General features: G+C 38.1%; 11 protein-coding genes across 11 annotated transcripts; 6 read left to right on the top strand and 5 right to left on the bottom strand. All coding sequences in view use genetic code 12, as the record gives it.

The window, feature by feature from the left end:
- Nucleotides 1–1,674: 1,674 nt before the first annotated feature.
- DASC09_047280 (uncharacterized protein) lies at nt 1,675–3,414 on the top strand (the record flags this gene model as incomplete). Its single annotated transcript, XM_064998327.1, has 1 exon — nt 1,675–3,414. One exon carries the CDS (start codon nt 1,675–1,677, stop codon nt 3,412–3,414), a length of 1,740 nt encoding a protein of 579 aa, XP_064854399.1.
- Nucleotides 3,415–3,841: 427 nt separating this feature from the next.
- On the top strand, nt 3,842–4,582 carry MDE1 (methylthioribulose 1-phosphate dehydratase MDE1; the record flags this gene model as incomplete). Its single annotated transcript, XM_064998326.1, has 1 exon — nt 3,842–4,582. One exon carries the CDS (start codon nt 3,842–3,844, stop codon nt 4,580–4,582), a length of 741 nt encoding a protein of 246 aa, XP_064854398.1.
- Nucleotides 4,583–4,774: 192 nt separating this feature from the next.
- DASC09_047260 (U6 snRNA-associated Sm-like protein LSm8) lies at nt 4,775–5,149 on the bottom strand (the record flags this gene model as incomplete). Its single annotated transcript, XM_064998325.1, has 2 exons — nt 4,775–4,816; nt 4,886–5,149. The coding sequence occupies 2 exons, from the start codon at nt 5,147–5,149 to the stop codon at nt 4,775–4,777; spliced, it is 306 nt and encodes a 101-aa protein (XP_064854397.1).
- Nucleotides 5,150–5,592: 443 nt separating this feature from the next.
- On the top strand, nt 5,593–6,990 carry DASC09_047250 (putative methyltransferase; the record flags this gene model as incomplete). The annotated part of the gene is made up of 1 exon (XM_064998324.1): nt 5,593–6,990. One exon carries the CDS (start codon nt 5,593–5,595, stop codon nt 6,988–6,990), a length of 1,398 nt encoding a protein of 465 aa, XP_064854396.1.
- A 309-nt stretch (nt 6,991–7,299) lies between these two features.
- TAP42 (Tap42p) lies at nt 7,300–8,463 on the top strand (the record flags this gene model as incomplete). Its single annotated transcript, XM_064998323.1, has 1 exon — nt 7,300–8,463. One exon carries the CDS (start codon nt 7,300–7,302, stop codon nt 8,461–8,463), a length of 1,164 nt encoding a protein of 387 aa, XP_064854395.1.
- A 785-nt stretch (nt 8,464–9,248) lies between these two features.
- Nucleotides 9,249–10,427, bottom strand: DASC09_047230 (uncharacterized protein; the record flags this gene model as incomplete). The annotated part of the gene is made up of 1 exon (XM_064998322.1): nt 9,249–10,427. One exon carries the CDS (start codon nt 10,425–10,427, stop codon nt 9,249–9,251), a length of 1,179 nt encoding a protein of 392 aa, XP_064854394.1.
- Nucleotides 10,428–11,049: 622 nt separating this feature from the next.
- On the bottom strand, nt 11,050–13,176 carry MRE11 (MRX complex nuclease subunit; the record flags this gene model as incomplete). Its single annotated transcript, XM_064998321.1, has 1 exon — nt 11,050–13,176. One exon carries the CDS (start codon nt 13,174–13,176, stop codon nt 11,050–11,052), a length of 2,127 nt encoding a protein of 708 aa, XP_064854393.1.
- Nucleotides 13,177–13,690: 514 nt separating this feature from the next.
- Nucleotides 13,691–14,302, bottom strand: YKT6 (palmitoyltransferase YKT6; the record flags this gene model as incomplete). Its single annotated transcript, XM_064998320.1, has 1 exon — nt 13,691–14,302. One exon carries the CDS (start codon nt 14,300–14,302, stop codon nt 13,691–13,693), a length of 612 nt encoding a protein of 203 aa, XP_064854392.1.
- Nucleotides 14,303–14,812: 510 nt separating this feature from the next.
- Nucleotides 14,813–16,747, bottom strand: DASC09_047200 (ferric reductase family protein; the record flags this gene model as incomplete). The annotated part of the gene is made up of 1 exon (XM_064998319.1): nt 14,813–16,747. The coding sequence occupies one exon, from the start codon at nt 16,745–16,747 to the stop codon at nt 14,813–14,815; it is 1,935 nt and encodes a 644-aa protein (XP_064854391.1).
- Nucleotides 16,748–16,963: 216 nt separating this feature from the next.
- Nucleotides 16,964–17,620, top strand: DASC09_047190 (Rab family GTPase; the record flags this gene model as incomplete). Its single annotated transcript, XM_064998318.1, has 1 exon — nt 16,964–17,620. One exon carries the CDS (start codon nt 16,964–16,966, stop codon nt 17,618–17,620), a length of 657 nt encoding a protein of 218 aa, XP_064854390.1.
- Nucleotides 17,621–18,067: 447 nt separating this feature from the next.
- OXP1 (5-oxoprolinase) lies at nt 18,068–22,188 on the top strand (the record flags this gene model as incomplete). Its single annotated transcript, XM_064998317.1, has 2 exons — nt 18,068–18,097; nt 18,286–22,188. The coding sequence occupies 2 exons, from the start codon at nt 18,068–18,070 to the stop codon at nt 22,186–22,188; spliced, it is 3,933 nt and encodes a 1,310-aa protein (XP_064854389.1).
- Nucleotides 22,189–22,900: the final 712 nt, after the last annotated feature.

The following is a 22,900-nucleotide window of genomic DNA, read 5'->3' as shown; positions in this document are numbered from 1 at the left end:
GATTATCAAACAATAACTGTCATGAATGAATTAGTAGTGACGATGGTTTGTGGTGTTTTAGGGGGAACCTTCTGATTAGCATTAGAAATTATAGGCGATGTACTAATTGAAATACGCTATCTAATTCTGCAATACCGAAATATCGCCGCGGATGGCTAGCTCCAATATTGCTGCTTTCTGGACAGAAACAGTGGCAGACAAGAATGAATACGACATTCCCCATCACTTAATAATCAAGCGATATGATATGACATGGTATCATCACAACATGCTACTGTGTGATAATGCCATTCCTTTCCTTTCCTTTTTCCCTTATCCTCCTCATCTATATCGCTGCTCATTATATTATTGCAACAATCGTAGCCACACACCATCTCTCCAAATTCTCGGTAATGTATCAGACACGGCCTCCCTCCCTACTTTAGCGAGAGCGATGGACACACACGTCAACTCATTTTTATGTGCATTAAAGCCGCCGCCGGTGTTCATCATCACGTGCTGTGGCAAACTGCTATTATTTTGAGGACTGCCGATCTGTTTGTTCACTCCCCCACTCACTCCATGGGGTAAGCAAGTTAGGTGGATTATTCCCTTCCTTTTCTAAAAGCTAAATAGTGGAAGTACTAATAGCATCATGGCAGCGCTTCATTCCAAGGTACAAAATAAATGGTCTGAAGACCACCACGAGATCCAGCAATATGCCTGTATCGGAGCACTATTTGGTTGCTGGACGAAAAATTGAAGAAAATTTTTTTCACTGGGCGGAAAGCGCATTAAAGGAAAAAAAAAGGGTAAAAAAAATCCCAAGATGCATGTTGCACTCAGCGGCGTTGCTTATCAATTACCACCCCACCCACTCACTCACAATAACTTACCGACGACGGTAGGAGAAGTGAATATGGATTGTGCGAGTAATATTACGTATATAATAAGACACCCAACATTAATGGCCAAAATCTAATATCTGCAGCAAATCCTTCAACATCCGTACCAGAGATGATAGATCCCTGAAAGATATCCATACATTTGAAAGTTCGTTGTTCCTAGTCAGTGTGTATATCATACAAGTATTTAAGTCATTAACTGTTCCGCTAATGCAGTCCGCCAAGAGGAAAAGCAGATTAAAGATGACAAAATTTCCCACGGCTTTTCTCATGTCCAAATTTTTATGTTTTCTTGTCTTTCAAATTACAGCATGATCTCTTCCGTTGCTTTTTTTTTTGTCACGTATACCTGGTAAGATGTCTAATAGAATAATACTCGTACTGGACCAGGATGCTAGTCAACAATGTTGTTTTGATTATCAAAGATATCTCATATCATTCGGGTGGTGCTATTTTTTTTTTCTTTTGTTTTGAATTTAAGCTTTGTGTGTCGATGATATTTTGTTATATGGACATATCCTCTCTTACCTAGTTTGGAGTAAGTGCCCAGTGCCGTAGTTCTTAGATAATGCTAATCCGCTGCAATGCACAAAGATAATTTTGAACAATCATCCACCGTTTTTTCTTTTTTTTTTTTTTTTACCTGCAAGTTTCTTTTTGGGGACGTCTTCTTTTCTTTTTTTACGTATCAGATACTTGGTATATAAATCGCTGAAGATCTCCCTTTGCTTCAACAGTTTAGCAGTATCAAATTCTCTTTTCTTCAAAGACAACTGCAAAAAAAAAAACAATGTCAAAACTTGCTGCCGTCAAGAGTGCTGCTTCAGCCGCTATCTCCACTAACGCCAATGCTTTAGAAAACTTTGAAATCGACGATGAACAGTTCAACGAGTTCTTCGACGTTCCTCTTGAAGAATTCTTGCACCACGCTAAGCTTCAAAGAGAATTGGAAAACTCTCCAAGTTACGGTGAAGCCGCCGCCACCATTCCATTGTTTGAAGTGATCAGAACCAAGGTCTTGGGTAAAGCTCCTAAAAATATTGCCGGCGAAAACGCCCAAGTTAGCGAAAAAGATAGCTCTTCTGACAAGGAGAAGGAACAACATGATCTTGTCAGTGAACCAATTTACACTTCTATGGAAAATGCCAACAGAATGGTCAGAACTGCCTCTTGGGGGTCTGTCTTCTATTTGATTACCACCGATATCTTGGGTCCTACATCTGCTCCTTACGCCATTTCTGAATTGGGTTACGTCCCAGGGGCTTTGTTGTACTTTTTGTTCGGTATTTGTGCTGCCTACTGTGGTGCCTTGCTTTGGTCTACTTTCTTGAAGTTGGACTCCATCAAGTACCCATTGAGAAACTATGGTGATGTCTTCGGTAGAGTGTTTGGCCGTAACACTCGTTACTTTATCGATTTCTTCCAAGCCTTGCAATTGTTCTGTTCTGTCGCCGTCATTATTTTGGGTAATGGTCAAGGTTTGTCCCAAATTGCTAAGGGTAAGGGTTGTTACACCATTTTGATTTTTGTTTGGGCTATTGCCGGTGCCATTGTTGGTCAAATTAGATCTTTGGCTAAATTCGGTTTCTTGGCTAACTCTGCTATCTGGATGAACGTTTTCGTTATCATTGCCACCATGGCGTGTGCCAGAGCTTTCCCACCAGATTATGCTGCTGCCGTCAATGGTGACCCAATCGGCCCAATCGTCAAACAAATTGTCATTAGTGGTTCCAACGGTATGTTCACCAACCAATTGAATGCTTGCATGAATATTGTTTACTCTTATGGTGGTGCCATGGTTTTCGTCGAATTCATGGCTGAAATGAAGCGTCCATTTGATTTCTGGAAAGGTATGGCTTGCGCTCAAGCTTTCATTTTCTCTTGTTACTTGATCTTTGCCATGGTTGTTTACCATTACCAAGGTCAATTTGTATCTAACCCAGCTAATCAAGGTATTTCCAACTATGGCTGGCAAACTACCACTAACGTCATCAATTTGGTTTCTGCCTTGATTGCTGCAGGTCTTTACGGTAATGTTGGTATCAAGTGTCTTTACGTTTGTGTTTTCCAAAGATTCTTGAATTTCCCACCATTGGTTTCCAAGTACGGTAGATACATCTGGAGTATTTTTGTTTGTGTTTACTGGGCTGTTGCCTTTGTCTTCGCTGCTGCTATTCCAAATTTCTCCTCCCTTGTCTCCTTGATTGGTGCCGTCTGTATCTTGCAATTCACCTACACTTTCCCATTCTTCATGCAACTTGGTCTTGACATCCAAATTGGTGCCTTGCTTGGTGATGGTGAATACGACCATGTCAACAAAATTACCCACAGAGTCGATGGCTGGAACAACTTCAGTAGATGGGCTAGAGGTTACAAGCAAAGATGGTTCTGGAACACCATCCACTTGGTATTGTTCTTGGCTTCTTTGGCTACCGCTGCTTTGGGTATCTATGCTTCTGCTGAATCCTTGAAGGATGCCTTTGCTAAAGGTAAGACTTCTTCTTTCACTTGTAAATCCCCAGTTGCCTAGTTTAATTAGCGCCGGAGGGTTTTGAATTTTTTTTTTCCATTTTTTTTCCATTTTTTTTCCATGTTTTTTCCTCTTCTTTTCTAGAATTCATTCTTTGCTTGTTTGTCCACATTTAATGCTTTGCTTTTATAGTATATTTTAGCGTTTGTATTTTATCAATATCACTACCAATACCAATATTATTTATATCATCAAATCGTAGTCATCATCAAACAAAACATCCATATGGCGATCACCGCTGTGAAAAGAGGAAAAACGTTTTGTTGTATGTGTGGGTGTGTGGGTGCAAGGCTTTTTGGCTCTTCTTTTTTTTTTTTTTTTTCCTCTTCACAATCTCTCGCTCTTTCGTGGGGGAGATTGAATCATCAGTGCTTACACTAATAATTACTATTGTGAATTTCTATATTATATATTATTACAAATCAAAATGATTGGAGCCAACAAAAATGAACACTTGGTCATCTCAGCCGACCCTGACCATCCAGCAAACTTGATTTGTTCGCTTTGCAAAAACTTTTATACCAATGGTTGGGTTACCGGTACTGGTGGTGGTATCTCTATTCGTGATAAACCAAACAACCTCATCTATTTGGCCCCATCAGGAGTTCAAAAAGAAAGAATGCTCCCAGAAAACATCTTTGTAAAGCACTTTGACCACCAAGATCAGTACGTTCGGGTGCCACAAGGCTTGAAACCAAGCGCCTGCACTCCGTTGTTCTTGTCATCGTATAATCTTAGGGACGCTGGAAGTTGTATCCACACCCATTCCCAGGCAGCAGTCATGGTGTCATTGTTACATGGAGCAGAATTCAGGATCAGCAACATTGAACAGATCAAAGCTTTACCAAAATTCAATTCTGAAGGCAAGAAGATCGGGTACATGGATTTCCACGACGAATTGATCATTCCAATCATTGAAAACACCCCATTCGAAGAGGATTTAACTGGGGCATTGCAAGAGGCCATCAAAAAATACCCAGGAACAACCGCGGTTTTGGTGAGAAGACACGGGATTTACGTGTGGGGTGAAGACGTATGGAAGGCCAAGGTTTATAATGAAGCCATCGATTATTTGTTGGAGTTGGCTGTCAAAATGTATGGAGTAGGAATTCCTACAACTTGTGGCATTGGAGAGGAGAAACAATACTTGAAAAATTTGCAAAATTAATTAATTATTAAATAACTTTTGGATAGAACTGAATGAAATGAGATGCGTATGTTACAACTTTTCCCCCTCTTAATTTTCTTCTTCCTCTGTATCGCTAGGGAATAATAATGGGTTGTTTGATGATTCAAATGGAATAGTTTTGTAGATTATGATGATAAAATTTTTCTACAACAGTGGATACTTGCCACAAGTTCATATTTTGTTTTTTGTAGTTTTAAGCGGCTCACCTTCAACCTATAAATATCGTTAGTAAATCAAATAGCAGTGACTATAGAATAAAAACAAAAAACAACAGCTACTTACCGTCATCCAATCTATCTGATTTTCCAATTGCTCATCATTCAATCCACAACAAACCATACAATCACCCCTGATTAAATACACTCCCAAATCAATCACCTGCGTCTGGTCTTCTTCATCCTGTATATCTTTAATTATTATCTCTTTTGTGTCTTGGAGTACGACATTGGTACTCAAATCAAAGAACTTTAGTAACCCAATGAAGAACCGGCCATCGGTGGTAATTATGGAAACTCTTTGATCTTGGAAGGGGGCAAGATATGACATTTTCCGTATTTAGTATTTTTGTGTATTATTGCATATAATATCCTAACAGGCAATTAGATACAGATGATAAATCACGTATGTTGTAATGATTGACAACAATTGTATTCCTATTGTAATATTAGCTTATTTTTTTTTTTTTTTTTCCTTAACAATTTTTTTTCCATTGCGCACTACAGAGCTACACACACACACCCGCCCATCTGGCAGGGGGTGTCTTGCAAGGACTCCGGGCCGAACCCTTTTTACAATTTCTGTTCCCCCGGAATTCGATATAAAAACGTCTCCCCCACACACCACACCACGTCGTTTCCATCGATCAATAACAAACAAGTATATTTAACCAATAGAATTGTATTTCCTGTGCTCGCTGCTCGCTGCTTTGCTTATTGATTACAATACATCGCTCATTTCTTTTTCATAAATTACAAATAAATCCTTCCACTATGGTTTCATCAAGCTTCCCGGATTTCTATCATAACGACGATAAAGAATCCTTTGCCTTTGAAACTTGTCGTGAAAGATGGCCAAAGATCTTGAACGATTGTATTGATGATATCAAACTAGCACTTTCCAAAGATCAAAAATACGATGCCTCCCAAGCAGACCAAATCATTGACGGTTTCAATTCTCTCATCAAAAATATGGCAAATGGTGATAAATTGACAGACTTCCCTCCGGAGATCATCACCCTCATTCCAAATTTACAATCTTTCAATGATTCCTTGGCAAAATTCGCAACTGAAGGTGAGAAATTGACCTGGTTGACTGCCCCATGGTTATTTACCGAGTGTTACTTGTATAGAAGAATCGATGCATTGATCAAGCTACAACCATCTTGGAAGGATTTTGATATTTTCGAAGATAAAAAGCAAAAAAGTTTCCAATCCACTGCTCCTGCAGTTTACGAACTCGCTAAAAGATACCAAAGCTTGCACCAAGAAAGTTTTTCCAGTGGCGAAAAACTCAATGATCAAGCTTTGAAATCGTTGTTCAAAGAATTCATCGATGTCTGTCTCTGGGGTAACAAGATTGATTTATCCTTATTGGCTAACAAATCCCAAGACGAAGTCCACGCTGGTCAAACTGCTGAAAAACGTATCGAGGCGGAAAAAAACATCATTTCCAATGATACTAACCAGGTCTGGGACTATTTGGTCAAACTCGATCAAGGTAGAACCCATGCCAAAAGAATGGATTTTGTCTTAGACAACTCTGGGTTTGAAACTTTTACAGATCTTATTTTCTCGTTGTTCTTGCTCGATGCTCAAATCACCGAAACCGTGGTTATTCACTGTAAGACCCGTCCTTGGATGGTCAGTGATACTATGATCAAGGATATCGACATTCTTTTGGATGATCTTGTTGATCAATCATTTTTCCCAGAATCGGGCGCCGCATTACAATTCATCCATAGCAAGCTTGAAACTTACATAAAACAAGGAAACATCAAGCTCACTGATTCAGAGTTCTGGACCATTGACCTTGATTATTGGCACATTGATGGTGGCGATGCTTCTCAATTGGCATCGTCTCTTTATGGTGATTTGATCAAATCTGACTTGATCTTCATTAAAGGGGACTTGAATTACCGTAAAACCACTGCCGATAGAAAATGGGACAAGACCACGCCTTTCGTAAATGCCATCGGGGCATTGTCCTCCAATGGTTTGAAGATTGTGAGTTTGAGAACTTGTAAAGCCGATGTCTGTGTTGGGTTGCCTCGAGGTTTGGATGAGAAATTGTCTGAAGAATGGCACAAATCTACCGGCGAAATCGGGGGATTATGGTGTAGCAGTGGTAATTGGGCTGTTATTTCATTCAGTGAAGGTAATGCTAAATGAATATAGATGATAAAAGTTTGTATTTTCTTTCTTAGTTTTTTTTTTTTTTAATAAATTGTTCCTATCGCTATATTTCGAAATCCGTTCTGTCTTATACATGCAAGTAACCAAGCCATAAAAGCCGTGCTGCTTAGGTTAGGAGGCCCCGTAATATGAAACTTATTCATAACGAAATTTTTGGCTATTGGAAATTCAGTCCTAGAGTTGTCTATTATTTGTATATGTATTACATACAATTAGAATATATCATTTTTTTTTAAGGTGAAATAGAATATAAGTGGAACAAAGTGCCAAAACTTTCCCTTTAAAATGTCATCATCAGAACAACCCATCACGATCAACGATCAATTCAAGAAGACCGTTCGATCAATTGAATTGCTCACCTTATCTGGAAAACGTCAGGATTCCAAAGAATATCAACACGAATTAGTTCAATTACTCAATAAGTTGCTCAAAATAAAAAATCAAGTATACCAATTGGGGATATTTTCGGATAATGAGACAGTAGAGGATATAAATACCAAAGATATCAAATTTCTTGCGGTAGAGTATTATTTGGGAGAATTGGTGTCGAAAAAATTGGATTACGTTGGAGATGAAGAGAGTCAGAATAGAAGAATTAATTATGATTTCAAGATTCGTAATTTGAAAAAATCAGTACAATTCTTGATTGATTTCCTAGCACATCTTCAAAATTACAATATTTTGAATGAGTTCCAGCTGAAAAAATTGGGGCATTTCCAAGACCACTATCAACCAAAATTATCGGAATTGAGACCTAATGATCCAGCTTTACGAAGAGAAGAGAAAATTCAAAATTTCAAACTCGAGAAGCTCATCAATGAACAATTAAAAACATTTGAACAAAGGTATCCGAAATTCGTGAATGGTGAAGAAGAAGACGAAAATGCCATCGATGAAGATACCCTCCGAGAATTGTATTTGAACAAATTACGGTTATTCTCTTTAAAATCTTTCAGTCATTTGGAAATGTTGAATATGGAACTAGAAGTTTTGGCAAACCGTCCTCCGGAAAGAATCCAAGAAATTCCCCTTCCTCCTCCTTCTTCTTCTGCTGCTGCTCCTAACGGATCCTCCGCGGATAAAAAATTACTTTCCCAAGAAAACGATTACGGGTATACCGAGAGAGTTGAGTTCCGCAAACCATCAGAGCTTATTTCTCCAGAGGGGAAAGTCCTTCAACCGTTCACGTTTGTATCATCCAAAGATCAAATCAAGAAAAAAGTGTTTGGCTACGGACAAGTCATGCCAACCATGTCGGTGGAAGAGTACATTGAAGAAGAAATTAAAAGAGGAGGGATCAAAACCGAAACCATTACTGGAGAACAAAATAGTGAGAGTGAAGATAGTGATGAAGATGATAGTGATGAAAAGTTATACAAAGCTAGAGAATGGGATGAGTTCAAAGATGCTCATCATAGAGGTGAAGGTAATATGAAAAACAAAGGGTGATCTGCTCCCCATAGTAATACACCTTCTACATCTATATCTTTTTTAATGTGAAGATATCTTTACTCAGATGGCCTTATTTATTTATTTATCTATTTATTTTGTAGAGTGTTGATACATGAAGTATTGGTTTGACTAACGATTTTATTCAAATGATCAAGATTACTAAATCTTTGTTACTAGCTTCTTTTATGACTAGCTTTGAGCAACAATGGTTATGCTTATCTGTTGATCTAATATTTCAACTGTAAAATTTTAAGTTTAACTAAACATTAAAAATATTAAATGGTTCAATTTTAACCTCCTGTTAGAAAGAGGGGCTATAGTAGAGATTTGATCACTACATACATGTAAATGCTTTTTCAGGATTTTCTATACATTAGGCAATGAGAGCATTCTCAAGGATAGTAGGTATATAAATATACAAGTACATAAATCAATTAAGAAGGTAGGTATTATGGTCAGAGCCGATTTCTCTGAAAATGATGAGGCAAAGGGAAAAACGGGAAAAAATAACAAAAAAGCGAAAAGCATCCAAATAATAAGGGGCAAAAGAAATGGTGACAGTAAAATAATAATAATGACAATAACTAATGGAATGGATAAGGAATTAATCATTAACATGGAGGGAAGATTGTGGTTCCATCAGATGATCTTTTACCAATGCAAAAAATTAAAAAAAAAAATGGGAAAAAAAATAGTGTAATATTAAGCCAACGACAACTCCTTTCGCTTTGTTCTTTTTTTTTTTTTTTTTTTCTTTTTTGTTCTTGAACTAGACATATAGTTTATTCACTGCAATTTTTTAACTTCTCCACTAACTGCTTTTTCCATTCAAAGTATTCTTGTAATCTATTCACCCCATAGTTTCCATAATCAAAATCTATTGTGGATATCTCATTTTGAATGGCAGACCAAATCCCCCAATAAAAAGCAGGCACCCCGAAATAAAAATAAATTTCGTCGATCAATCCATCAATCTGCTTCTCGATGGCCGATTCATTGTAATCACCCATACCAACAATGTACGCAAAACACCATCTTCGAAGTTCATGGTTCGATCTTTTTGGTTGTAAAATCCTCAGCTTATCGCAATCAAACCCTTGCCATTCTGCCAAATGATTGGCAATATCGTACCCTCGTGGAGCACATAACATGTATTCGTAATCAATGAAGAATATTGGGTTTTCACAAGGCTTCGGTAATGACACATTGTACACCTCGCTATTTAAAAAAAGACTTTCTGGAGAAAAGCATTGTGATATCAAATTTTTTTTCAGGTTTGTCTCCTCATTGTGCTGCAAAATTTTGTCCATCTTCGGAGGTATAACAATATTCCCACTTAGTAAATCACAATGAGATTTCACCAATTTACTTTTACCATTCAAATTTTCCTTTAGCCAACATAATTCTTGTCTCAAACTTTCTTTGACGCTACTATATCCATTGACATTTTCCCTAACAACCTGTTCCATATCGTCAAAGTTTGGGGCAATCTTTATCCAATCATCTATAGTTTTCCATAAATCGTTCTCAAGTTTGCTGCTTTCTTTACTAATCATCGTATGCCAATAACCCAACTTCTGACTTATTAAAGGAAACAAATAATCTTTGGATAGTTCTTCCGATGTTAGACTTCTTCCAGATAAATACCCATAAATTATTCCATTAGATAATTTGGCATAAATCTTTGGAGCCAAGTCTAACTTATTCAACATCAAGTGGTTATTGAATTCGTTGACCCGATCTATTATGAGATTTGTATTATTACCATAGCTTCTTGCTAGTACTATATCCTTTTGATTATGCACACATTTTACTAACATATTAGTGATGCCGCCAGAAACCGGTTTAACAGTGATCTTGTCCTTGATCCAATCAGGGAAAATCTCCGTCAAGATTTCCGGAAGATTGGTTATTGTTATTTGATGATTTGATAAGTCCATTGGGTATTCCATTACTGTCATACTGATATTTAATATAATAAAGACCTAACTGTGTGATGATAGAAATCTTTGATTGGCTTGCAAACAGGTAGTAATATAACCAATCTTCAGATGATGACGTTAAAACTTCAGCACAGATTGGAATAGAATGAATGTAGAACGAGAAAGGATTAAGAAAGATAAAATGTGGCTCCTTTTCCAGTTTTTCCTGAAAGTGGGATAGTTACTAGCAATATTTTTGTGATTTCTTATCGTCTTTTATTGGGAATTCCGGTGTTGGTATAAAGTGACAAAGCACACACGTCGAAAATTGAAAGATGTAAGAAAAACGCTACCGAGAGCCAACTATAAGAAACAAGAAAGAAAAAAAGACAAAACACCAAAGCAGAACTGAATAAAAACAAACAGATTCAAGAAACCGTGCCCAAATTACCATACACACACAACCCCAAAAAGAAAAAAGCGTTGCTCCTAATTATCAGTGGCCCAAATACTTTCTTACAATGACAACTGTTGGTCGTTAATGATAAATTAACGAGAGGGAAAAAAAAAAAAAAAAAATCAGAATCACATGCGCAGATAATGCATGCACATGACATTTGCCTCAACTAGCAGTAACATACATAATAGCATATCGATCTGATCATCTCAGAAACTGCGAGAGCATCGACATTATATTGGCAGAATCATCGGTGGTTTTCTTTTTGGAACTGGCACCTCTGCTAGATGTAGTCGCCGCTTTGCCTCCGCGACCACGGCCCCGACCCCGACCCCGACCTCTGCCACGGGTACTGCTGGCTTTTGTGGTTCTCTTATTGGCCACAGGTTCCTCTTCCTCAGATACACTACTCCCCCCTTCATTATCACTATCAATAACTAATGCACCGGTTTTTTTCGCTGAGGCTCGAGTTCTCTTGGTAAGCTTCTTAACATTATCATCAACTCCACTTTCATCAGATAGTTCCACAACCTTTGACTTTTTCCTTCTTGTGGCTCGTGATTCAGATTCAGAATCACTAACATCAACTTTCTTTCTTGATGATACCCTTCCTCTTTTCTTTAGTGGAGGCAATGGTTCGCTTTCCACCAGGGATTCCTCATCTTCACTATCGACAAGCTCCGCACTTTTTACATTCTTCCTCGGTTTTGCTTTTTTAACTTGTTTATCCACATCATTATCCTTATTGAAAGTCGAAAAGCTTTTCTTGTTGGTCTTGATATATTTTAGTAATGATGTGCTCTCTTCGATGTCAACTTTTGACAACATCTTGATATCATTCTTGATCTCTTTTTTAATAAAACCTTCCAACGCCTGCTTGTCTTCCTTTTCGACAAAATTCTTAATCGCCAACCCCATTCCAATTTCTGATAAAAGAGATAGCTCTGTTTCCTCTAGAAACCCTTTCACAAATGCTTGAACTTTAACCCCAGCATTTTGCTCGATTTCAATATCCTGCAATTTTACCAGCTTGTTTGTCGACGCCGCTCTTTTTCTATGGAACGATATAATATCATTCACATTGGCCACTTCCCCCACAAACATATTGCTAAATCTTCGAGGATTCTCTACTTCATAACCACCAGTATAGTCCACTCTAAGTCGGATCAATGGTAACGGGTACCTTGTATCTCGTTGGCCTTCATCAATGATATTGTTACCATCGCCATCTTCTACTACTATAGATTCATCATCAAGCTCAAACATTTCCGGGTGCTGATCCTTCCACTTTTGTTTGGCCTTCTTGATCAATAAATTCACTTTATTAGTTAAAAATCGGGTTACTTGGGGCTTGGAGGTTGGACCAGGAGCGATCCCTGAATCAGCCAAGGCAATATCTTCCATTATGAAAGGCCTAACAGTTTTCAACTTAACTGGTTCGACGGAGTATTCCCGGTTTTTGATATTAATGATAAAAACATTCTTTTCGTGCGTTTCTGCATCACTCAAAGAGGTTGCCACCGAGGACCCTGGTTGCAAAGTATCAAACCCTGCCTCATAGTTTTGTACGGGGTAAGGAATACATTCATGCTCATGTCCCCAAACCACTAAATCTAAAAAGCTTGGTAAAAAATCTTCCCGTAAGTACGATGTTTCAGTATGTGCATGATGGTTCTGATGGACAGCCATTAAATTGAACCACTCGTCTTTCCGAACGTTTGGGGTCTTGAATTTAACATTCCCTTCTCTAAAAGTTCTATGTAGTCTTTCCTCGATTACACTGGCTAACCCATACAATGCTAACTTTGTGGTCCCTTTCTGTAACAAAATGGGAGTGATTTCAATTTCATCATTTTTTAAAACCCTTCCGAAATGATTCAACAAACCTGAAACATTTAACACATCCATGGGAGAAAGCAAACTGTCCCCAGTGCTATCATCATGGTTTCCTGAGATGGCAAACATTGGAATTGAAATATTGATATTAGGATCCTCATAGTTGACGGTATTGAAACCATCATCAAAAGTTTCGCCAGGATCACTGAGTAATTCTAACTCACAAGGTTTATCTCCAAGACAATGCGAGCGGAGAATCCGCATTACTTGATACATCGACTTCTTTGACGGCTTATTAATATGGAACAAGTCTCCTGATTGTAGGACCATGTCCACTTCGCGTTCTTCAGCAATGGTCATCACCTCATCAAACGTCTTCCAAGAGTCATCACCAATCACTGGGTCACTTTCTTTGTATCCAATGTGATTATCAGTGGTTACTAAGATGGAAATGGTATCCTTAGAAGACTCAACGGGGTAACGAGTAGGAGGCATTATAGTCAGTTATTATTTACAAAATGGAATTGCGAAACCAGCCATGTCACTGCCTACTCTTGATTGTTTCCTATTGATGTGAAAATTTGGAAGTGCATATGTTTTTTTTTTGTTTTTTATCATCGATCAACGGGGGGCGCTCACCGTTCCAAGCAACTGGTGTGGGTGGATGAGAGTGAACCAGCAGCTTTTATAATCTACTTGAAACTACAATCATCATTAGGTCCAAGAAGCTGGAAGCTAATATATTGCTACTGTCATTAAAAAACTACAACGAAATGACCCATTAACAATATATATATGTATAAATATATATTTATCAAAAGAAGCAGAAAACAACAAAATGAGTTAAAAAAAAGAAATCATTATGGAAAGGCAATAATTGGGGTTAGGAAAACAAAGGATATGAAAAAAAAATATGGAAGATGTATGATACGGTACTAATGTAAATAGGCTCGCAATTTATAGGATATGTTTATGATAGGAAAGGTGAAACTAATAAAGAAAATCGTCCTCACATAATGATACAGCACGAGTTAGTCTTCTTAGCCTGTTCGTAAAATATTTTGGAGCTAATACCTAAGGTTTCAGATTTCTGAACCATGGAGTCCAAATTTTCACCTCTCTTCAATACATTCTCGATGGTTTTATTCAACACAATCTTGGTCTCATCTAATTCCTTTTGAACTCTCATTATCGCATCTGCTTGGGAAGGGTCTTGATACTTCTTGATATAGGTGTCCAAAGATGGCATTTTGAAAGTGCTAGTATTTGGAGCAGTGGTAATTGACGACCATTGGCTTGGTGGGTAAGTGGAGATGAATTCGTCCAAAACTTTGTTCAATAAACCATAAGCTGGTCTGATTTGGTATTCTTGGTCAGTCAAAATAACGGCCCCAACCCCTTCAGATCTCATGTAAACATGACCCATATATTTATTCTGTTGGACACTTTGTCTTTGGCCAGCAGAAGTTCTGGCAACCACGGTTTCAGCAAAGAACTTCATGAATGACCCCACAGATGACCGTTCAAAATAGCCAAACGAGGATAAATCACTGACCGATGTCAATTCAATAGCTTTTTCGGTGCCTAAAGGCTTGAAAATACCGATATAATATATCTTCATGGTGATTATATTATTCTGTGTCGATGTTGGATGTTTAATTACTACTGATAACAATAACGGGGTTCCTCGAATATTTGTGGCCACAAAATAGTTTTCTTTTATCAATAGGGGGTGACCCGGACCAGCCAAGATGGACCCCCTAGAACGATTACTTACTTATTTATCTGTAATTTTCAGAACAATCTATGTCCCATAATTGTGCTCAATAGCAACATCTTGTTTGTTTACCCTCCAGCTGGATATCAGGTTTCTGTCTTCGGTATGTAAGATGGAGATTACAACGGTACAAAATCTAGGAATATCAATTATAAAGTGTTAACATCTACAATAATCAAACGATTGGAAATTAACCAGAAAAACAAAAATAAATCTGTAACAAATCAGTCTGCAATAATAAAAAAGAAAAAAAATCTAAGAGAAATACGATGCCAATATTGACCGCATGAAAATCCATAAGCAACAAGCGGAAAAAGTCTCGGTTATGTGTATGATCAGTCATTAAAAATGAATTCACATGGCATAAACCTCTGAAATATGCCCAATACCATTTTTTCGGGCCCAATCTTTACAACCTTCAACAAGCCTTTCTGGGCCACAACTTACAACCCATTTGCTCCTTGAATCGAGGAAATCATCATCACCAGATATTATAAGATGCTCAAAACATTCATCTAAGTCTGGTCTTCCTTTACGAATGAGGCTCGTTTGTGTTTGCTTCTGCAGAGATATAGAAATACTAGTTTCTAGAGTGGACAGGCGCACTGCCAGCGCTGGCTCTTGTTCATCGTCACTAAAACTAATTTCAAATTGCGAATCATCTGAAGTTTTCCCGGTGAATTTTGAAGAAGAATGGGTGCCTGGAGATTGCAAAGTATCCAATTCAAAAATGTTCTTCGTACGAGAATCATTAACATCATTTGATAATTGTTGGTACGCCGCCACGTCATTATTTGCAGTATCATTGTTGGTCAATTTACTTAGCGAATTTCTGACCAAACCTGCTACTTTATTGAAAGCACTTGCAGAGTTTGATGACTCAGGAGCAGGAGATGAGACTGTTTCCTTATTTCCGGATGTCAAGAATATTGACAAGTTAGAGATGTGATCTGAGGCAACTTTTCCATCTTCGGTCAAAATCCCATATTCTTTTAAGACGAATAAATCTGATTCATTCCGAATAACCCATATCATTCTCACATCAATGTTAGTAGGCATCGACCCGCTATCTAATTCTTCCGTTCTATGCCCGTCCAAATTTTGTTTTTTCATCATGAAGTATCTGTAAATTGGCAAACCAAATGATATACCCGAGCCGCCACAAATAATCACAATAGTATCCGCATCCCTGAAGAAATTCCGGTGGAAGGCTGGAAAAGATTTTGAAATAGCGTAGTTATCCACATCGTTGATTTGAAACTTCGTTTTTCTGATAACGAAGTCAACAGTCTTATCGGAAGGAATGGAAGCAATGGTATATGGATGAGTAGAAAAGACCCATGATTTCCAATTTTTCAATGATTTGCTTATCCTGACATGAGATCCTGGAGTAAAGCGTTTAATAGATAGTTTATCTTCGTCCTCGCTGGTTTTCTTAAAGTAGTCTGAAGCAGGAAAGCTGACCAACATTAAGTCCGAACCACCATGCTCTTTGACAGTAAATTTTACTAACTTAGTAAACCAGACTTTGCAGAAAACGGAATACACCAATAATGCTACTGGCAAAAAAGTACTGCTGTTGGACTGGCGCCTAGCGTGGAAATAAAGAAGTCCTAAACTTACCCAAGCAGTGATGGTGTGAATTGAATAGAAAAAATCGTACGCTCTTCTTCTAAATGGTTTGAGTGATACCACGGTGGTCAATAAAAAGCCAATCCAGGTGACAAGCCCAAAAATATTGACCAACTTGAACAATTTAGTCATTTTTTGTTCCAGAGCCCATTTGTAAAAATAACCTAATGCGTGAACGGTACAGAATATCACAATCACTCTTGATAGCCATTTGTGTAATGGTAACAACGTCAAATAAAAGGTTCTTGGTAATGGGTTTGGCTTTATTGCCAAAAACACATTGAATGGGAACATTGCAAAGGCAACCTTCCCCATTATTCTAAAGACCGCTATCCATAATTCTCGTGTCATCTGTTCGACGATAAAAATCGGCAAGAATGATAACACTGTTAAGATTACTGACCAGATAATCACCTTCCAAAATAACGGAAGAGAAGAAAGCCATCTAGAAAGTTTGGCTATCTTCTTCCCTCTAAGAACTGGGTTATAACTGTATTTACTATTAAGATAGTTTAAACATCCGATGGCGATAACGTTCACCACGGACAATAGCACCACAGCCCTCCCAAAATAGCCATTTGACTCATGGTGGTGGTCGCCATGCCTCTTCAGTATTAGTGGATCTAACACAGACAGAACCAAATTTTTTCCAGTCATATCGTGACTTATTCCTCCAAGAGTTTGTTTTATAAAGAAGAGTGATGATTCAGTTAGTAATAATTTTTGCAGACTTTTGGCATCCGCAGCCGTGTTGATTTTCCATTCCGGCCGTGCCATCAATCTGCAAAAACAAAATAAATTCTGCCAGGAATAATTAATCGCTTAACCGATGAAAAGACATACTATTACCTCAAGCTCTCCTATGAACCTCACATGTCGTCGTCCCCTACATTGAAGGTGCTTCTCTTGGGTGACCCGTTTGTAGGCAAGACATCGCTACGTGCCCAGTACATTCATCATGTCTTTTCTAACTCGTACAGAGAAACCGTGGGTGCTGATTTCCTATCTAGAAGGCAGACTGTCGGTGATGATGGCGATTCCGAAGTGTTCCTCCAGATATGGGATACAGCTGGCCAGGAAAGATTCAAATCTTTGGTTAAGAATTTTTACAGAGGAACAGACGTGGCGATATTCATGTATGATGTTTCTCGTCCTTCCACTTTCCACAATTTGACAACGTGGATTAATGAATTTATTGAAAATGTCCACACCTCCAACCCTTCAATAGTGGTTGTTGGTAATAAATGTGACAAACCAATTACAGACCATTTGATCAGTATCAGACAGTGCAAAGAGCTTTTGAGCGAACATTATGTTGACCAGTATATTGACGACTTGAATCATGATATTTTTTACATGTCCGCCAAAAGCTTTACGGAAACTGAAAACTTATTCAAAAGAGTGGCTGCTTTGGGGCTACAGAATCTGCAAAACAATCAGAATAATACTATGATGACATTTGATAGAGTCGATATCAGTGAACCTCGAGATGGAACTGATGGAAGAGGCAGGTCCCTGGGTTGTTGTTAATACCAATTGTTTTCCTCAATTCTATTTTTTTTTTTTAATTACTATCTTATTATTATTATAAAATTGTTTCTGCTAGCTTTTTTTTTTTGTTTCTTTTTTGCTGAATCTTTTCTGTTAGAGTTTATCTTATCTTGCTTTGAAGTCGCTAAATTTTTACTCGTTCTTCTTTGTTCTTGTGGTGGTTTCTTTTTTTGTTTCTCTTCTGTTTTGACTAATTTTTAATCTCAAGTTTTATTTCCTATTATTTATTTCCCCAATTGTCTTTGTTTTTGTCTCGGCTATTGTCTTTATTTTCTCTTAGTTGATATCAATCAATAGTGTTAATGGTTAATAGAAGTCCCTCCAATAATGCTGCACGTGAGACCGCAACGGCGGTTTTTTTTTATGATCTTCGGCGATGAGATGGAGATGGCCAATTATTATCAAGTTTTGTCTCCTCAACAAACTATGGAAGGAGGAATAGAAATCGCCATCGACGTAGGTCGTTCTCTTGTTTTTTCTTTTCTTTTCGCTGGATTGCGTTTAATATAGAACATTGATGAATGTGAAATTCAATAATACAGATAATAAATAATAATAATAATTATAATAATAATAATAATTATAATAATAATAATAATTATAATAATAATAATAAAAGCAGAACTCACTAACCGCTTATTCAGCGTGGAGGAACGTTCACAGATGTGGTGTCCTTCATTCCTGGCAAACCTGACTATATTTTCAAATTATTGTCTGTGGATCCCCTGAATTATGAAGACGCCAACATTGAAGGTATCCGAAGAGTGTTGGAATACGCTACTGGTGCCCCAATTCCTAGGAATCAATCGTTGGATATATCGCTGGTGAAGTCTTTGAAGCTCGGGACCACAGTGGCAACCAACGCCTTGCTTGAGAGAAAAGGGGAGCGGTGTGTTTTTGTCACCACCAAGGGGTTTAAAGACTCCTTGATTATTGGAGACCAAACTAGACCAGATATTTTCCAGTTGAACATTAAGCGGCCTAGTGTGATTTACGAAAAAGTTGTGGAAGTGAATGAGCGTGTAACTTTAGAAGATTATGTGGAGGGCCCGCAACAAGAAGTCACCAAGGTCGGTAACAATGACAAATTAGTGAAAGGAGTGACTGGTGAGACTGTCCGAATTTTGACTAAACCAAACATCAAAGAGGTTGAGACAATGTTAAAATTGATTTACAATCAAGGGATCAAATCAATTGCCATTTGTTTACTTCATTCATATGCCTTTCCAGTGCATGAAATTATCATTGGGAAAATTGCCAGTGAAATTGGATTCACTCATATTTCCTTATCTCACGAATTATCTCCCATGATAAAGTACATTCCTAGAGCCAATTCGTCAGTGGTAGATGCATATTTGACTCCCGAAATCAAAAAGTACTTGGATAGTTTCAAGGAAGGTTTGAAGGATGGAATTCAATCATTAGCAGCTGAAAAATTCACTGGAGTAAAATGTCAATTTATGAAATCCGATGGTGGATTGATTGAATCATCAAAATTCTCTGGTCTCAAAGCAATTTTGTCTGGTCCAGCTGGCGGGATAGTTGGATTAGCCAAAACATGTTATGACACCAAACGAAAGATTCCATTGATTTCAATTGATGTTGGCGGTACCTCTACTGATATATCAAGATTTTCTGGGAAATTTGACCAAGTCTTAGAGACCACCACCGCTGGAATCACTATCCAATCTCCACAATTGAATATTAATACCATCGCTGCAGGCGGTGGCTCAAGATTATTCTATCAAAATGGATTAATGAGAGTGGGGCCTGAATCTGCTGGGGCGCATCCAGGACCGGTGTGTTACAAAAAAGGTGGGTTTCTCACGATAACTGATGCTAATTTGATATTAAATCGATTAATTCCTGAATTTTTCCCAAAAATATTTGGTTCTGAGGAGAACGAGTCACTTGATCCCAGTGCTGCTTTGCTTGCTTTTCGGAAACTAACCAGAAATATCAATGATGAGTCGGGGCAAAAATTAACAATTGAGCAAGTTGCTGAGGGATTCTTGAATGTGGCCAATGAATCAATGGCAGGGCCAATTAGAAATTTAACAGAATCCAAGGGGCATTTATTGACGAGTCACAGACTAGTTTCCTTTGGTGGAGGTGGTGGCCAGTGCTGTTGTTTTGTGGCATTTGATACCCTTGGAATTGATACTGTACTAATTCATAAATATTCATCAGTACTATCTGCTTATGGTATGGCTTTGGCAGATGTGGTGGAGGAAGTCCAAGAGCCTGCCTCGCTTGTTTTAAATGAGCTGAACTCAGCAAAGATTGAAGAAGCCTTCTCAAGGTTATGTTCTCGTGCCGCCAGTAACTTGAGAGCTCAAGGCATTGAGAGCGATAGAATAGTATTTGAGAGATATTTGAATATGAAGTACAAAGGCACTGAATCTCCACTAATGACCAGCGCGGATTCTTTCCAAATCCAGCACCATGTCATTACATTCACCAACTTACATTTGGATCAGTTTGGATTTAGGTTTGAGGAAAAAGATATCATAATTGATGATATTCGGGTGCGAGCCATTGGCAAATCCTGTGACGTCGCACCAGTAGCTATTGATGATGAATTGGAAACATTAATAGCCTCAAATAGGATCATTCATCAAGATACCATAACCCCGACACTTTTTAGAAAAGTTTACATTGATGGAAAGTTTGTGGAGACTCCTGTTTATAAATTGGAAGATCTTGAGATTGGTACTCAGCTTTTTGGTCCTGCCATCGTTGTTGATGGAACTCAGACCAATGTTATACCAATCAATGCCTATTTATTTGTTTTGAGGTCTCTCCTATTTATCAAAAGGTTAGATCATCAGACGCAAACCACTTCGCTTGAAACCCAAAATAATTTTCTGTTACCACCAGACCAAATACCTATTGATCCTGTTTTACTTTCAATTTTAGGTCATAGGTTCGTGGACATTTCTGAACAGATGGGGCACTCTCTTCAGAAAACAGCCGTCAGCACTAACGTAAAAGAGCGACTAGATTTTAGTTGTGCCCTCTTTGATTCGCAAGCTAATTTGGTTGCTAGTGCGCCCCATATTCCAGTACATTTGGGTAGCATGAGTACGTTTGTGAGATATCAATCTGCCAAATGGAAAGGAAAATTAAAGCCAGGAGATGTGATTGTGGGGAACCACCCAATATGTGGCACACACTTACCTGATATCACTGTTATGACACCTGTATTTTATGGTGATGGTCAAATCATTTTCTACTTGGCCAGTAGGGCTCATCATAGTGATATAGGCTCAATATTGCCGGGAAGCATGCCACCGAATAGTAGAGAGCTTTGGCAAGAAGGAGCAATCATCCACTCAGAATTGTTAATCAGGGATGGCATATTCCAGACACAAAGAATGATAGAATTGTTATTTAATGAGCCTGGGAAATATCCTGGATGCTCAGGGACAAGAAAGTTGAGTGATAATTTGAGCGATTTAAAAGCCCAAGCAGCTGCTAATCAAAAAGGCTGGAGATTATTGACACAGTTGGTTAAAGATTTTGGATTGAATGTGGTGTTGGCGTACATGGAAGCTATTCAATCTAACTCCGCAGCCACGGTGCGCAGATTGTTGAAGAGAATTACTGCCACCACGACTTCCCCTCTGAATACTAAGCCTAATATTCTACAATCAGAAGATTTTATGGATGATGGATCTTCTATAAAACTCAAGATCACTATTGATGCTAATTCCAATAGTGCCACCCTAGATTTCACTGGCACCAGTCCTGAAATGTACAGTAACATGAATGCTCCTAAGGCTATCACTTACTCCGCTATCATATATTGCCTTCGATGTTTGGTGGATGAAGATATTCCCCTCAATGAAGGGTTTCTTAGGCCATTTGATATAATTATTCCGGATGACTGCTTCTTATCTCCATCTGAAGGAGCGGCGGTAGTGGCCGGTAATGTGTTGACATCTCAAAGGATTACTGATGTTATCTTCAAAGCTTTTGGTACTATGGCGGATTCTCAAGGCTGTACGAACAATTTTACCTTTGGTATTGGTGGGCAAGATAGTGATGGTAAGCATAGCAATGGATTTGGATATTATGAAACAATTGCTGGCGGGCATGGAGCAGGAAAGTTTTGGAATGGGGTCGATGCAGTACATACCAATATGACTAATACAAAGATGACGGATGTCGAAGTGCTTGAAAAACGTTATCCTGTGATTCTCAGGGAGTTCAGTATTCGGAAAGAGTCAGGAGGAAAAGGACAGTATTGTGGTGGTAATGGGGCAATTCGTGACATGGAGTTCCGAATTCCATTGATAGCGTCAATTCTCAGTGAGAGACGAGTAATTAGCCCTCATGGTATCAATGGTGGTGAATATGGATCCAGAGGGATAAATTTATGGAGAAGACAAATCTTTAAAGATGGTGAATTGAAAGCATTGAGAGTAGTCAATATCGGTGGAAAGAATAGTGTACTGGTGAATGCTGGAGATAGAATTATTCTCATGACTCCTGGGGGTGGGGGGTATGGTAGAAAAAGCAATAATGTATTGGGAAGACCATAATTACCAGAAGCGGTCGCATTAGAAAAAGCTGTGGAACAGAGAAATGATTTGACAAACATTCTAAAAATATAATATAATTACAAATCGCCAATTGTTTTGTGTGTGTGTGTGTGTGTGTGTGTTTTTTTCATTTACGATTTCTGTTAGTTTCTTTCTTGAACTTTTCATCAAGAAATACGTTTGTAGATCGTCATTTGGGGTTTGTGACAAGCGAATAAGCTTATCTTTAGCAAAAAAATGTTTGCGTTCTTATCATTAAATTTTAGGTTCGTTGGGGATTATTTCTTGTGGAAAAAGAAAAAAAAGAATATCTCTGTATATAGGTTATTCAGTAGACATTCACACAGTAACTTTTCTTCTATTTTGTTCCATCCGGACTTTTTTCTTTTTTTAATGTAATCGGCAATGCATGACGGAATGTACCCAATATTTGGGTCTATGTATAGGAATCTCATCGAAAAATTGGTCTCACGTAATGCCAACACAGTTAACCAATGCTCAAAAGGAAATACATAGATAGGTTCAGGTTAGCAAATTTCCTATCTGGGTAAAAATTAATCCCTCAATTTGTAATGAAGAAGCTTGCCAATTTACCATCACTAGGCAGAAATCTCAAGAACTTTTAATACTTTTTATTTCCTTGTTTTTGTCGGTACATGTATATGAAGCCAATCTAGAAACACCTAATCTAAATAAGGAAAAAAAAATGGAA

This window comes from Saccharomycopsis crataegensis (genome assembly GCF_037102585.1).
Source record: "Saccharomycopsis crataegensis DNA, jcf7180000000084, whole genome shotgun sequence".
Taxonomy (NCBI): domain Eukaryota; kingdom Fungi; phylum Ascomycota; class Saccharomycetes; order Ascoideales; family Saccharomycopsidaceae; genus Saccharomycopsis; species Saccharomycopsis crataegensis.
The sequence above is the reverse complement of the archived record's forward strand: the minus strand, read 5'-3'. Positions and strand labels throughout refer to the sequence as shown.